Source organism: Danio rerio, chromosome 1, assembly GCF_052040795.2.
Source record: "Danio rerio strain M-AB ecotype USA chromosome 1, GRCz13ab, whole genome shotgun sequence".
Lineage (NCBI taxonomy): Eukaryota > Metazoa > Chordata > Actinopteri > Cypriniformes > Danionidae > Danio > Danio rerio.
This window is the reverse complement of record NC_141021.1, coordinates 11,048,818-11,066,478: the sequence shown is the minus strand read 5'-3', so window position 1 is coordinate 11,066,478 and position 17,661 is coordinate 11,048,818. Positions and strand designations below refer to the sequence as shown.

General features: G+C 35.5%; 1 protein-coding gene across 4 annotated transcripts in view; it reads left to right on the top strand.

Moving 5' to 3' along the window:
* The window catches only part of mad1l1 (mitotic arrest deficient 1 like 1), a 131,886-nt gene that overhangs the window by 75,435 nt on the left and 38,790 nt on the right, over window positions 1–17,661 (top strand). For all 4 annotated transcript variants that reach the window (XM_087235329.1, NM_200912.2, XM_087235330.1 and 1 more), the window contains exons 16-17: window positions 3,717–3,921; window positions 12,706–12,896. In XM_087235329.1, coding sequence (XP_087091455.1) covers window positions 3,717–3,921; window positions 12,706–12,896 — 396 coding nt within the window. The remainder of the gene's footprint in view (window positions 1–3,716; window positions 3,922–12,705; window positions 12,897–17,661) is intronic.

Below are 17,661 nucleotides of genomic sequence, written 5' to 3'. Positions count from 1 at the left end.
GCTGCTGTCTGAGCTGTCACTGCCTTTCTACATCTCACTTTCTTCATGTGTTCAATACTTTTTCCCTGCGTCACTTCATTTTATTACACAAAATTTAATTTGTAAACTAATTAGATTTGTTTTCTTTGCATATATAGATTTCTTTGGTTGTTGCAGTCAATAGCACCTTTAGAATTATGGGTCACACTTTACAATAAGGTTCATTAATTAATGTTAATTAATGCATTTACTAACATGAACAAACAATGAACAATACATTTACTACTGTATTTGTTCATGTTAGTTAATGAAAATGGAGTAGTTCATTGTTAGTTCTTGGTGACTCATGGTGCATTAACTAATGTTAACAAGCATGGACTTGGATTTTAATAATGCATTATTAAATGTTCAATTATGATTAATAAATGCTGTACATGTGTTTTTCATGATTAGTTAATGTTAGTAAATGCATTAACTAATGAACCTTATTGTAAAGGGTTACCGAATTATGTTATCTAAGAAAAATTGTGACGTGTGATATTTATTTTCCCCACTGTACATTAGATTAGACCAGTGGTCCCCAACCTTTTTATCACTGTGGACCGGTCAATGCATGACAATTTTACTTCTGAGCGGGGGGTGGGTGGTTCGTAGGTTGCTAAGCAACCATCCGCTGTTTTCTCAGAGGATGACAAGCTGACAAAACATTGCTGTCACTCTGATACAAGTTTTATTTATGGAGAAAATTACAAAGCACTGCAGTGTTTGGGTGTTCTGTATTTGTTTGAGATGGTTAGTCTACTGAAATGTGTATATAACATACAAGCTGGAGCTGATCAATCTGTTTTTGTCACATGACTCACAGTGCACTTGTGGTATTTAGTCAACCGCTTAATAATGAAATAACAAACTTGCGCGAACTTTAGAAAACATGCGATATGCGAACGGCCCCTAAAAAGCCGCCATCATTTGCAATCTCTAGCAGTTGACCTTTGTGCTCAGACATGATGGATTCACCTGATTTCTTAACAATTGGGTTGTTCATGTGTCCTTCATTGGACCTTTTTCTTTCCAAAGGCGTCTGTTTCTTACTTATTTTGCTGCTTGTGGGTTATATTTGGGCGCCCAAGTCACAGAGACCAAAAGAATACAGTCATTTTTCAAAATAAAACATCATTTATACTTAGATAAGATAAAACTGAAATAATGATGATCTCTTGTGCAGCCCGGTGCTTTCTTGTGCAGCCTCAGTGCTTGAGGACCACTAGATTAGTCATTATTGAAGCCAAATCTGGAGCTAATCTAACAGAATAACTTGATAATGGTAAAATAAATATACCAAAATGTATCTGTTAGGGGAAAAATATGAAATAAAAATAAAAGAGCGCAAGATTTAAAAGAAACAAAAAGATTTAAGTGTATTATCTTTCTGTTTCTAAAGCTGTTCGGTGACTAAAATATTAATAATAAAAATATCCGTTTAATAATTGGGGTGTGCGCATTTAGCTGAAGTGAAACTTTAATTTCAATGTTGTACTTTTAACACTCCTTACCTTTATTACATCAGAAAAAAACCTTTTTACCAATATACTGATTATTTTAACAAGGCTGGGATTCTAACCCCATTTTGCCATCTTAATATAGAACGCTTGAACAAAAGCTTAATCTTTCATTTTCAGTAATTCTAGTTGTTTCTGTTCTTCAGTTCCCCTCTGTTCTGCAGTTATGTCATCTCCTCCTCACCCCTCGGTCTCTATTCCTCTTCTCTGGCTCTCTGTCTTGAGCTCAGGGTGATGTAATTTGCTCAGTAATGAGATGTTCAGATCGAGGCATTATTCTTTGATGGGGCCCTTAATTCACCAGAAGGCTCAGTAATGGCTTTTAAACCCCTGAAGTTTTACACCCAAATGAAGAATCGTTCCAGAAGATAAAGCCTTTCGTTTCAGACGGAGGATGAACTATCACTTCTTTGGTCCTTTTGTTTGGAGGGCAATTGGGATAAATGTATTTTTATGGGACGAGAGCCTTCAGATGAAATTGGACTTGATTTTAACCCCTTATTCTGACTGCTTTCCTTTAATGACGTTTACTAGTAGTTCAGCAGTCTATATAATGGATAAATGAATGAGCTGTTGGACTCACTCTCATGACATCTATCATTATTTTCAGATCACATTCTTGTCCTAAAGTGCTAATGAAGTGAATGTTGTTATTTATTCTACCACTGCTATTTGGAGTTTCATTTGATTGAAAAAGCTGGCTACTTTTGAAAGGTTTTCGGTCTGGATGTGTTTTAAAGATTTTAGAAAACATTTTGTTATGTGTTCAGACCTCTACCATTTTCCCTCTCATTTTGTTTCTTTCATTTCCTTCACTGTAATGCTAATTTACTTTTTTATTCAGCCAAAAATTACAATGGATCTTAATGCCAGAAATATTAAAAGAAATGGTAATTAACTTTTTGTTGAGGCTTGTTTTCTGCTTTTTAATTATTATTATAGTTTTTCAGACATTAAACGGCCATGAAACCCTCCTCTTTTGATTCAAGTCTATCTCAGAACTTTTTTAAAAAAATGCTTTGAGTTTGGCTTGAAACGCTGTGAGCAGAGGGAGGAGTGGGAATGGCCGGCAGAGCAAAGGAAAGAGAGGGGAGCAAACAATTGTTGTCCTGCTACATATGTTATTCGTAATTTCATATACACATAACCACGATTTGTTATATCATCATAAAGATAATTATGTAAACACTATAAATGAGAAGGACTTCTCTCCTCCTAAATCCCCGGGTCTGAATGCAGACACAGTGGATAGCATTGCAGCTCTTGCCCTATCTATTCCAACCCTGCCGGTGATCTGGAGGATTTTAAACATGTGCAAATATAGCAGCTCATATAAAGTCAGAATTATTAGCCCCCCAGAATTTTTGGCCCCTTGTTTATTTTTTTCCAAAATTTCTGTTTAACGGAATTAACATTTTTTCAACACATGTCTAAACAATCTTTTTAATAACTCTTTTTCTAATAAGCGATTTATTTTATCTTTGCCATAATGACACTAAATAATATTTTACTAGATATTTTTCGAGACACTTCCATACAGTTTAAAGTGACATTTAAAGGCGTAACTAGGTTAATTAGGTTAACTAGGCAAGTTAGAGTAATTAGGCAAGTTATTGTATAATGATAGATTGTTCTGTAGACTATTGAAAAAAGAAATGGCTGAAACGGGCTAATAATTTTGACCTTAAAGTTTAAAAAAAAAAATGAAATATGCTTTTATTCTAGTCAAAATAAAACAAATAAGACTTTCTTTAGAAGACAAATTATTATTAGACATACTGTGAAAATTTCTTTGCTCTGTTAAACATCATTTGGGAAATATAAAAAAATCAAAGGGTGCTAATAATTCTGACTTCAACTGTATAGGCAATATGTCTGAATGGTAACGAACTCAACTAATAAAAGATGATGTCCGCCATTCTCTAATTCTCGTACAGCTATCTCAACAAAAATGCTTGCTGTAAACCAACAGCTTTATTGTATTGGCCCTGACAGCATGGCGGGGAAAAACATGCAACAAACCCCGTGCATCATGGAAACAAACTCGTACGACTAGGCATAGTACGAGTTTCAAGGTTTACTGCGGTTTGGAAAAGTCAAGATTTTAAAACCGCAAAAATTACCACATATTAATTGAATCCCAATTTTCAGACTCTCTGCATCTCTTTCCTTCATTAGGGAGACTACGACCCTGTTAAGACGAAGGTGGTCCACCTGCAGATGAACCCCACCAGCATGGCAAAGCAGCAGCGGGCGGATGAGGTGGAGCAGCTCAGGGTGGAGTGTCAGCGTTTGAGGGACCGACTCCGCAAAATCGAAGTGGCTGGTGGCATGACAACAGATGACACTACCCTCATCATCCCACCGTCACAGGAAATACTGGGTAAATACCTTTTTTACACAAGCCTTTAAAGCATGAGATTTATGGTAAAGACAATCCATCACATTTAGTTGTCTATTCTTAATACCATTGCTGGCTTTCTTTTCTCTGTTCACCAGAAGTTGATGTAAAACATGTTGTGCCTCAAAATATAATTATTGGGTTTTGTTTAAATTACAGAACAAAATACATAAAACAAATAAATTAAATTAAATAAATACAATACATTAAATTATTTAAAAATATCTATAAAATTATAAAATAAAAACTTTTGAAATATTGAAACATCAGGAATTGTTACAAATTGTTAAAAAAGGTGAAAATAAATATATAAATAGATTCTAACAATATATAATAAAAAAAATAATAAATAACACCGTTCAGTTTATATTTTTGTATAAAAAAAGTGTTTCTTGCTATTCATCTGAATGAAAACATTTTTTATTTAAGCTTTAGTGTCAGATTTTGTTCACATATGTAAAAAAAAAAGTGTGCCAACACAAAACATTTGTGTTTGTGTGCTGTTTTGAGTGGTTTACAACAGTGGTCCTCAACCACTGTGATTGGCCGTGAAGGTCATTAGTTCACCGAACTGGGTTGTTTTAAAGCCATTATTCATCAGCGGATTGCTTGTAAGTCAGCTTATAGACAAACCGGCTGATGGACATGGCTTTAAAACTCTCCAGTGTCCCTGTAACTGTGTTTACACTCCGTAAACAGCGGTGAGTTCGGTGAACTGATGACCTTCATGGCCAATCACAGTAATTTTTGTTGAGCACATGAACACAATGGCAAATCAGCACTGTTTAAGAACCTGCTCAACCACGCTCAAATGTTAGCGGGAAATGGACATTTTTAAAACTTCAGTATTGATTGGTAACAAATTGCAGTATCGTGACAAGCCAGCCTACAGTATGCCATGCAATGGAGAGTTTTCATAAACCACCAAAACCAATGTGTGTGTGTAGTCAAACCAGAAATTATTCGAACACTTTCAACATTTCTTACACTATCACAATTTATTTGCTATAACTTAAAATTGTAATATGACCAGAACTCAGCTCACACTTCACAGTTAAACACAAAAAGAATTCACCCTGAGCATTTGAGATAGCTTTGAATGAGTTACAGTATGTAATAGATTACTATCAACTAGGGTTGGGCGATGTCAACCGGTTTGGCATCGTACAATGTCTAATGTGAAACATTGGGATGGACAATGGCATTGTCTTGAATAATTTATAAATAATTCATTAATTCATAATGAATTAATTGTCTGTGGCCTACCGTTTCAACTATCTAACCAACTATGACCCGCATAGTTTTTTATTTACCCATGACCAAATCATAAATAAATAAGGATAAGTAATACACAAATTACCACCTGTCAATCTCTTTTTATGCAGGACTCTGGCATAAATAGGCAGAGTGATCTGTGTCATTATAAAGGCGTCGACAAACTTGGTTGGTAAAAAAAAAAAGGTGCACAACCAACAGGAACCAACTAACAGTATCTGAGGTTTTCCCTAAAATAACTAAGTACAAGCGAAGCGTGAAGTGAAAGATCGAAGCAGTTCACTGACGCTGTGAGGCGTTACCTGATAGATTCAAAAGACGAAAGAGTCATTACATAGAGACAAGATGAATTAAATATCACATTGAACAACTATAGTGAGACGTGATCCAGTGGTACATCCTTGATAAACTGTCTGACGTGCACTGCTCTCTGGATCTCAGACGAGCACATGACAGTGTGTGTGTGGCTGTGTCTGTGTGTGTGTGGTCACGTGATGTGCGTTTTCAACAGAAGGATGGCTGTTCAGAAATGCTAGATGAAACGCCAGTGTGGATGTGTATAATTTTCGTTCTAAAATGCCATTTAAAAACCCAGATATATTCGTGTAAACGGGGCCCGAGTGTGTATTTTTCGTGAGGGGGCTTGCGAAGGGGCCGGGGCGAAGGATCAGCGATGCCGGCTCAGCATCGTAATGTCTATCTGCCAAAAATAATTCAACCCTACCATCAACCAAAATAATTCAGACCGTGTTTAGATGTGTTTAGACCATTCAATGTTTGATTGAAAGGTCCTTCAATCCAATATTGAAATATATCAATATTTTTGCCTTAGCGACAGTCTAGTTACCTGAGCAGCTGCTGTCAACCAGATTCATGCAAACTTTATCCCACATTTACTGCACCAGGTTCTTCTTTTCCTGCTGTCTTTAGTACACTGCATGAAGAAATTTGGGGATTAATGCGTCACAGTTTACTTTATTTTGCTATCCTCCCAATACCCTTGCATACATGAACTATAGTTTCCATTCATCATCATTATTGATGTCTGCGGTCTGAATAATCTAACAATTACTGACATACAATCAAACTATAGTGATATAGAGGATTAAAGCTATTTTTTTGTTGCTAAAACATACATAAAGTATAGTATATAGTATAGACCGAATAAAGAAAAGTCACAGTAAGAGAGAGTTTTTTTATTTTTAAACAAAAAGATGGTATAGAAATTGTGAATTAGTGATAAATATGGAGAATATGTTTGTAACAGACGTGTTATTTCTTGTGAATGACTCAAGACTGACTCGAGGCTGACAGCTCTGATAATAGAAGCAATCAAAATCAACAAAAGAGCAAGAAGTATGCAAGTGCTATGACTAGGTCCAATTGGTCCAATGCATTACACAGAGCAAACTTGTTTATTCAGTGTGAAGTTTAGAGGGCCAATTTATTTGAATCGCAATATTATATACGTTTACGTAAATATATTGCCAGAACAGTTTGCTGACGATCCATGTTTCTTTTTTGCCTCTCCCTCTCTCCATATTTCTTTGGCCATCAGTCTAAATGAGTTCAGGAGGCAAGAGTCTAATTAGGACTCAGACCCATGAGTAAACAAACACCCTCAGGTCTGCTTCTAAATTGGCCGCTGCTGCTGTTTTTCTCTGTCTATTCTTACTATTCACTGTTCCTCCTTCCTTTCATGCCCTCATTTTTCGCATGATTATGAAAACTGTGTTCGCACAAATCTGGTTCAAAATGAACAGATAAATATGACTTTATTTTGTTTAATTTGTTGTCTGAACTAATGGCATTAAATAATGAAGCACAGTACATAACAAGCCTTTTTAAGATTGGATACATATATCTTCTTATAAAAGGCAGTTATTTAATTTAATAATTTATTGGTAATTAACAGGGACTGAAAATTGTTAAAGCAAAATAAACTGGATGTACACAAATATTTTAGAATATATCCCAAAGTGTGACATTTACACATACTCTAATTTCCTGCAGTTAGGCCTGGTTTCTAGCACATTGTCAGAGCCTAAAAGTGTTCTGTGGTTGCTCATTATTAGATTTAATATCCATATTTCATTTTTTGTGAAATGTCAGATTTTGGAAACAGGATTGGTAATTACCTTAACATTTTTAAAATGTAAAGACCATTAAGATAGGAAGAACAAGCTGTGGCACGAGAAGGTAGAGGTCTACATTCTGCGACGAGGGAATAATTTTCGAAATAAAACATGGTACTGGTTGGTAACTCTGGTGTAAATTGAACGGGAGCAGGCGGTCTAACAATATAGCACTCCCAAGTAGGCATGGGATGATAATCGTTTTCAAGGTTTACTGTGGTTTGGAAAAGTCAAGGTTTTTAAACCGCTAAAATTTTCTGCTGTGTTAAAACATGTTGGTTTCTTTGTTTGCATTCTGGCTAGCTCAACAAGCGAGTGATGTTTCTTTGGAAACCAATAGCATCTAGCTCCGCCTTTTTGTAACCCTAGTCCTGTTTGGTACCCTTTGCAAATTATTGTTAGCGGGCTGCAGGCGAACAAAGACTGAATATATTGTGGGAGTAGTCGGGTGCAGAATAAAACCTGACGGGGAAAAAGCAAAGATGAATAAAACCTTGCTGGAGTTGGACTAAAACAAATCAGTTTCACAAAGACCTCTACCAGAAAGGACAGGAGACTTCAGCCATTCTTAGTATTTATTTATTTTCCTTTGGCTTAGTCTCTATTTCAGAGGTCACCACAGTGGAATGTTTAATGCAGCAGATACCCTTCCAGCATCAACCCAGTATTGGGAAACACCTGTATATACACACTCACACACTCATACACTACGGACAATTTAGCCTACCCAATTCACCAATAGCTCATGCCTTTGGACTGTGGCGGAATCCGGAGCAGCCACAGAAAACCCATGTGTACACTGGGAGAACATGCAAACTCCACACAGAAATGCCAACTGCCCCTGCCAGGACTTTAACCAGCGTCCTTCTTGCTGTGAGGTGACAGTGCAAACCACTTAGCCTGCATGCCGCCCCATTCTCAGTATATGACAGTTTTATTCCCTAAAAAGATAATTTAGCAAGATCATTAACAAGATCCTACTAGATAAATTTTTATTGTTATTTAAAAAAAATCAAACCAGCAGAGTAATAACTATACCGATCTGGATAAAAACCATAAGAAATTCACTACAGTTGCGATGCCAGATGTTGCTAAAAATAAGTAAATGAGATCACCTCTGTTACAAAAACTTAAATGAAATTTTTTTTGTTCTGGAAATAAGCCATAAAACCAAATACTGTGACTTGCAAGCTTAATTAGCAGCATAAACTGTAACGCTTCATGAGCCAAGCCAAAATATGCCAAATAAGCATTGCTTATAATAAGAGGAGATGGCAACACTTCAAGTGCATGCTCTGCGAAATTGCCTTCCAAGCATTAACAAGTGATGAACAAGCAAAACAAACGATGTCGCTGTTGATAGCGGTTAACATAAAATGGAATCGGTCGGAAACGGTCACACTTTACAATAAGTTTTCATTAATGATATTAATAAATATTTATAATAAAAATATTTACTAATAATGAACAGTACTAGTACAGCATTTATTAATCATGTTTCAACTTTGCATTATTAAAATTAAAAATCACGCTCGTTAACATTAGCTAATGCACAAGCTTTTTTAGGTTAAATAACATTAACAATGTAGAATAAATACTGTTATGTCTTGTTTACGAATACAACCTTATTGTAAAGTGTTACCACATAATCATAGCATGGTTATTGTAGTATAAGAGCAACGGATTTAATTTAGGGAATTCCGTATTGTCATTGCTAAAACGAAATGTGTTAACTTACACTGCCTGACAAAAGTATTGTCGCCTATTAAAGTTTTAGGAACAGCAAATAATAACTTGACTTCTAGTTGATCATTTGGTATCAGAAGTGGCTTATATGAAAGGCAAAGGCCTCTAGATTATGCTTATTTAACCAAAATAAAATATGATCATGTCTTGATTTTTATTTGTGTTAATAAATCAGTAAGTTCTGACTTTGCTTAGACACAAGTCTTTTTGCTTAACAGAATAATGTACAGGGTAGAATATAAAGTCATGGTGCTGTGGAAAAAGAATTAATATTGTGTCTGACTCCCATGAGCTTGGAGGACTGCATCCATACATCTCTGCAATGACTCAAATAACTTAACAAAGTCATCTGGAATGGCAAAGAAAGCGTTCTTGCAGGACTCCCAGAGTTCATCAAGATTCTTTGGATTCATCTTCAATACCTCCTCCATCAACTTACCCCAGACATGCTCAATAAGGTTCATGTCTGGTGACTTGGCTGGTCAATCCTGGAGCACCTTGAAGTACTTTGCTTTCAGGAACTTTGATGTGGAGGCTGAAGTATGAGAAGGAGCGCTATTTTGCTGAAGAATTTGCCCTCTCTTGTGGTTTGTAGTGTTATGTGCAGCACAAATGTCTTGATACCTCAAGCTGTTGATGTTGCCATCCACTCTGCAGATCTATCGCACTCCCCATACTGAATGTAACCCCAAACCATGACTTTTCCTTCACCAAACTTGACTGATTTCTTTGAGAATCTTGGGTCTATGAAGGTTCCAACAAGTCATCTGCAGTATTTGTGATGATTGGGATGCAGTTCAAAATATGATTCCTCAGAAAAATCTACCTCTGACACTTTTCCAAATTATCAACTAGAAGTCAAGTTATTATTTGTTGCTCTTACAACTGGGAGCGACGACAAGACTTTTGTCAGGTAGTGTATATTAGTGACCCATGTCTTGTAGATATACGTAGATATCTTTATCGATGAATGTCAATTTAGAAAGTAGACCAGAAATTTTAAATGAGGTAAAATGAGGAAAAATGCTAATTCTGTTGAGATTAATATTAAGCAAAGTTAACTACTCTCCTTGCGACAGGGAATTTCAACAGTCCCTGCAAGTTTCATGCAGCCTCATAATGTTCATGACATAGTAATTGTAAAAGTAGGGATGTCAATGAGAGGCACATACAGCACTTTTTAATTGCAGCTTATTTTAAAGCTAATTGTATTAAGAGTTTACTGTGTAATTTTTTTCCTGCTCGATCTATGGGAAATGAACAAAATGATAATGATTTTAAAAGGCTCCCAGGGATGCAAAAAATAACATATGTAATTAAAAGTGATACTGATGATTGGTTAAAGGAACGGGCAACTGAACAAAGAGCTGTCTTTTCTACTGTGCAGGAGAATATCAACGCTGTTGTGTGACTGAAAGTTTTTGCAATTTAACCACACTCTTCTAGTGTGCAATTACAGTAGCCGGTAGCAGAACATTTATCTCTCTTCCCTGTAGAACTTTTATTGTTCGTAATCAAATTTTCATGAAGCCTCGTGAGAGAATTGAAACTGCTGTTAAGGTCTCTTTCGTACATTTAGAAGCCTTATATTGAAGCTATAAGACACAGTTGGAGTTTTTGGGGGGTTTTGATTCATCAATTTAGCATTTTTCTTTCATTAAATATTGAAAACATGGGATTGATTCTGTTTTATTTACTTGTCCATTAATTGATCATTAATGCATTCGTCGCTTGTTCTATTTCTTCCACTCGCTCAACGACTTCGTCCACTGCATTCTTTATTTTAGAAAGAGAACTTGAAATACTGCATTTCTTGTCCATATTGGTGCTAAGAATATTGACACAAGCATGAGATTATCATTGGTAACTGATAAAGTGGTGCAGCCATTAGCGTCCATCCCTTCCCTTGCTTTCATTACACTTGTTTTTTCCTCATCAGCTCCTCTGTCTCCTTTTTAACTTGGTTCACCTTTGTCATTGTTCAACGTACTGAGCTGCAGTAGTATTTTCACATATAAATTGATCTAAGTGAAAATATTTGGTTGGTCAGATGGAGCTAAAGAAAGTGCGTCTATTCCATTTCACTCCACCGGTCCCCAACTAAACGAAAGGTTTGAGTCACAAGGTGACCTTCTGGTCCCTTTAAAGCAAGTCATTTCACTCGACGGCCATCATTCTGGCAGTATGCTTGATCATTCTGTTTGAATGGGGAAACATCAAATTCTCCAAAAATGTTTGCCAAATGTACGATTAAATTTCATAATTGGCAACATCAATAAAATTGTACATCGTCTCATAAGTTTTGTTTTCTAAATGTTTGAATCGCACAAAAGCTGCATTTTTCTGGTTGCTAAGTCTAAAGTGCATGCACGAGGTTCTGTACAACACCAACATCTTTTATGGCTGTTTTATGGCATCTTTTATGGCCTCTAAATAATGATCGCCCGATCGCACTGGTCTTCTAAAGTAATTCCCAATTTGGTTTTGATGGCAATCTCCCCCAAAATGAAGTGACCTCTTTGTTTGGAAAAAAAAAAAAAATGTTATTTTATCTTTTAAGGTAAATTACTGTTAATTTACTGAAATTTACCATAAAATAACAGACAATAAGTTACAAAAAGTTACCGTAATATAACAGACGTTAAATTACTGAAATTTACCATAAAATAACAGACAATAAATTACAAAAAGTTACCGTAAAATAACACATTAAATTACTGAAATTTCCTGTAAAATAACAGACGTTAAGTTACACGATTTTACCAGAAATTTAAATGTAAGGAAGTTTCTGTAATTTAACGTTGTTGTTTTATGGTAGATTTCTGTAACTTAAAAGCTGTTATTACATCATTACATTATTTATGTAAAATAATGGATTTTTTTTTTTTTTTTACAGTGTATGCTATTGACTGAATAGTGTACCCAGCGTTCATTTCATACAAATTACAAAGCCAGAGAACATTTGTTAAATGTAATTGGTTCGTTTAAAAGTAGATATCAAGCTTAATGTGGATATATTTCTCATGATTTAATGCATTTACCAACCCTAGAGGATTCATAAAAACTGCAGAAACTGTCATAAAAACACACGTCTGGTTCAAGGCCGTCCCCGGAGAATCATCAGTGGGTAGCAAGCAATGATTGGCTCATGTACCAGATGGCGGAGCTTCATTCGCCATATTGACTGTTACACTTTTGCCTATTCAAAACTATACAAGTGACATGTCATGTGTATTCTATAGTTTTTGATTTGAGTGAACCATTAGTGTTTACAATGTGATTTGCTTAATTATTTGTAAATATTTTGCCATTTTTGGGATGCATTATATTTTTGCCCCTTTCATATTTTGCCTAAAATAGCATTCTTGCCTGTTTGTATCAAATGTGCAGTTCATTCACACACACACACACACACACACACACACAAAACGGTGATGATTAAATCAAATTATTAACCCTCTTATTTTATCAGAAGATTATCAGTGAATAGCAAATATAAATAAGATATAGTACAGAAATGGGTAACTATAGCAAAATACTGGTGTATTTTATTTGTGGATTACTTGAATGTTCTTCAGTTATGACTAAATCCAATGTACGTCTGTTTTAGACCTGCGTAAGCAAATGGAAAGTGCAGAACTGAAGAACCAGCGCTTGAAGGAGGTGTTTCAGAAGAAGATTCAAGAGTTTCGTACTGCATGCTACGTCCTGACTGGGTACCAGATCGACATCACTGTGGAGAACCAGTACCGGCTCACTTCCGTCTACGCCGAGCATATGGAGGATTCATTACTGTTTAAGGTAAATTCACATACAAATGTGTGTAGAGTTCCCACACTTCTTGAAAGTACTTGAATTTCAGTCTTATGGGTTCAAGGGCTGGAAGGTTCTTAAAACAAACGCAGGTCCTTGAAAGTGCTTGAATTAAATTTAAAATGAAATTAGTTTGTGGTGTTATTTTAACAGTTGTACTGTATTTCTGTCAAAAAGCAGAACGAAAAAATTAGAAATTCCTAAATGTGAAGTATGTGATTGTCATAAACATTTTAGGTTGTGCTGGTTGAAAGTCTCTTCACATTCCAATAGTAATGGGGAAAGTAAATGATCGAAATGTGTTTATATGTATTTTTATATTCTGGATAAGGCATTAAACAAAAAAGCTGCATCCAATTAAATATTGTCAGACCAACAAATAACTATCTTAAACTGTCTGTCAACAAATTTAAATTTGAACTTCTCTTTAAATTTAAATTTGAACTTCAGACAGATACGTCACACGTGCGTTTACATGAAGCGTGGATTTATAGATCAGAGACGTCAGGCAAATTCTGCATCAACCTGAACTTCTTTCTATATTCTTTCACCAACGTGGCCTTGTATCCATGAAAAGAAAGATTGTTTTTAAAAGAGCTTCTGCAGAAATGTAGAGTCAATTTTTTTCTAAACCCTGAATCAATATCAGAACTACTTTTGCACGCTGGAAGGGAAATGACCATATGCAGTTTAAAACAACAATCTGAAGGATGACACACACCATGGCTGAAGTATTTCTTTCAGACAGGTATGTTTTAAATCCGTTTTAGCCACGCAAAGCTTATGTAGATTGTGTTCTTGTTTATGAATGGGTTTATATGCATGGAAGTGTTGTTCAGCCACTGAAAACGTCCTGCAAAAGATTGGCTTTCAAGTTCATGGAGTACCTTTTACAGCATCGATAATATAGTCAGTTAAATAGACCTGAGCATTCATTTAGTTGTTCAAGCGTAAAAGGAGATGAAAACAAGTGATGTACGAGGATCAGCGAGCACAATTGAAAATTAATAGTCACTCATTGTCTTGGTAAAGTCTAATGTAAAAGGATGACAGGACATTTCTTTTTTAGCAGTCCTGTTTTCTGATATGATTTTTATTAAGTTTAATAACAAAACATCAGTATATGTGCTCTTCTACCTAACCAGCTTTATTGTGGTGAAATTTGATTTATAATCACACATTCATTTTTTTTTTGAACAGTGACAGCCTGTGACACAGTTTTGGGGAAATATAATTCCAGTACCTGCTGACCTGTCAACAACTATGCTTAATAAAGTGCGTGTCTCCATAGAGTTTTCCAACTGGTGAATGACATGATCTAGTGTTATATATCTAATCAGTGTGTGTTTATGATTTAAGAGGCGTGCCTTTGGACAGCAGGGGAGAGATGTAAAATTTCTAGGCTATTATGCTAATGCTAGCATTCTGGCAGATCCCCTACTGCACTTTTAATTTAAAAATATTAAATTGAAATCTTGTACAAGAACAATGGCAAACATTTATTTCAGAAACTGCATTTGTATATTACTTGTACTGAACTCAGTTAATTTTATTAATGTTCTTTGAACATTCTTTAAAAAAAAAAAATTTGTCAAAATTATACATTCAAAACATCTCTTAGGCTCCATCGGAAGTCACATACTTCTGTACGGTATAGTACGCTAAAAACCCTATGCGAGCAGAGTAGTATGGATGAATTCATAGTATTCAAAAAACAAGACAACGCTATTTATATAGCAATTCAAAGTGCTTTACATAAACAGGAATAAAAAGAGACAAGTATAATAAAAATAATAATAATATAAAAACAATTAAAATGTGTTAAAACAGGTTATAAATGAATTAAAAAGAAAAGAAGGACATAATAGTAAGTGTTGCCAGATTGAGGAAAAAATTACATTGGTGGGTAGAGAAAATTTGGCTGGTTTTGAACCCCCCCTTCACCCTCCCACACTTATAAACCGGTTATGATCTTCCCTAGCGATGCCATCCTTCTCTCTCACCCGGATGACCTACTACTTCCGGTGAGATTCTGAAGTGTACATCCATCCTATGGCGCCATGCGAGAAAATTCATGAATGAGATTGAATCGAAGCAACTGACAAAATGGCTGGTGTAGTACGTCAGATTACCATTCATACTACTCGCATTCATACTATATAGAACATACTTTTCTAGTGGTCGAGTAGCACATTTAAATTCAAATCTACTGAGTAGTAGGTGATTTTGCACTTACATTTTTTATGTCAATTTTAAGTTTAAGTGAAATGTTAAGCAAGGACTTTCAAGGCGCTATATTTGTTTGGGGTGTGAGCTACAAACATACTTGATTTAAAATGTATGCTGTTTTAAAAAGTCCTTGAAAGCTCTTGAATCTGCAGTTATTAAGGGGGTAGTTACCCTGTGTGTGTTTTACATACAGTATTTACACACATTTTCAAAATTCATATGATTGTGTGTCTACTTGCAATCATATTTATTTACAAGTAGAAGGTTTGTAAAGAAACTTTTCAATAGCACACAGAAGGACATTTTAGGACTCTAGTTGATCTTGGTTATAGTTATTGCAGTTAGACAGAATGTGTTGATTTATTTATTTATTTATTTTTTAACGACCACTTGATTGTTTTAGGATTCTGTCTAAGCCGAGCAGATGTTATAGATAAAACATTCCAGCAATCAAAGGCTTTCTGCCGAGTTTTTGTTCAATTATAAAACAATGACATTAACATCAATGGGATTTTGAATGACTTTGAAGCACTGCCTTGGCAAAACTATAGGGGTTTTCACAAAAGAAAGCTGTGTCGGTTAGAAGAGCCTGAAGCCTCGTGCCGCAGTTGGTGGTTTGTTGTTCGACTCAATTCGAAGTTGTGTGAAAATCGGAAAAGGAACTTTAAAGCCAAGGCTGAGGTCAGGCATCTGAAGAAGTGCTTTTTAACCTTGTGTGAACCAGCTCAGCAGCTTCTCCAGCCTCAGGTGCATCTGACTCTCATTCTCTTCAGTCACTGAGTGCATTTGCTGAGCTGGGTGTAGATGATGGCGTTTCTGCAGTATAGGAAATTGCCATTTTTATCTTAACAGCAGGACATACAGAGAAAAACAGTGACTTTGAATAACTCTTAATCAAGGAAATTACTGTCACTACACTTCTGGCATCGAGTATGGTAGTGTGTTGAGAGGGTCAGCCGCTGAGATGCGACTTCACTGTATGCTTTCTGTTGATTGAGTCGGATTGAAGAGTTGTTGAACTTTTATGGATGAGTTCAGTTTACATAACACTTGCAGACTGATTGATGGCAGTATAGGAGAGGAAATCAAATAAATGGTTTGATAATGGTTTGAAATGCACCCATGTGCACTTACTTTACTTTATATTGCCCTTTTTTATTGACGTGTATATACAAATGGCTTTTTTATTTGTGTTTTATGTTTGACTATTTGCTTCAATCTTGTTGTAATGTTTGTTTCAGAATTGTAGACAGCAGTATTTTTATGGTACCTTTCTATTTAGAGAGGCGGCTTACAGTAAGGTTTAGTTACACTGAAAAAATATCTTTTCCATATTTTATGATTGATGTTTTTATTCTTTTATTTCCCACAGTTTATTTATGCTTTTGAATTCGTTATGGGGCTTTGATCTTTCTTCCAACATCTTGAAAAGTTTGAAAAAGTGGCTTTTATTGAAAATTTTTATAGTTTGAAGTAATATATTGTCTGGGTTGGTGTTGTATATTATGGTACAAAAGCCTTGTAATAAACGGGCAGTGCATTTTCTGTTATTTAACAGGCAAATTTCTCTATACATTAATTCTTATCCATTATATAATTTCAACCTACTTAAATGTCAAAAAAGTTACTTTGTCGACTTTTGGTGTTGAAGATTCAACAGTTTAACAGAGCAGAGATCAAGCTCTCATAATGCAATTCAACACCATAATTAAATGGAAATCACTTGTAAATCACAAAATATGGAAACTTTACATGAGGATATTTGTACAGTGTAGTTAACAGTATTTACAGCTTTTGTCACTACTATGTTTATAACATTTTTCCTTTTTTTATTGCATGATTCAATATAGTAACACAATGCTCAATTGGTATTAATGAGCCCAAAGTGTGCCGAGAAAATATACAGCAAAAAATACTCCACCACCACCAGCCTGAACCGTTGATACAAGGCAGGATAGATTCACATTTTGACCCTACCATCCGAATGTCGCAGAAGAAATCGAGACTTACCAGACCAGGGAACATTTTTCCAATCTTCTATTGTCCAATTTTGGTGAGCCTGTGCGAATTGTAGCCTCAGTTTGTCACCAACTTTTTTTCGTTCAAAGTCACTTAAATCGCCTTTATTCCCCATTCTGAGGTTTGGTTTTATTCTGCAGCAGAGCACGTCTTGATCATGTGTGCACGCTTAAATGCATCGAGTTGCTGCCAAGTGATTGGCTGATTAAAAATTTGCATTAACCAGCAGTTGGACAGGTGTACCTAATAAAGTGGCCAGTGCGTTTTTAAACCTAAAACATAAATATAAACATATAAAACCTGTTATAAATGGCTGTAAAAAGGGGGAACTTTGTGTGTGTGTGTGTGTGTGCGCGTGCATCCATGCGTGTGTGTGTTGTGAAGCTGAAAGTTTGCTGTTGCAGATGGACCACGAAAAATGGCAAACAACTGGTTGTAAAAACAAAGAAACAAGCTAAATGTGAAAAGTCTATTAAAAAACAGGGGTAGCCTGTAATAAAACCCA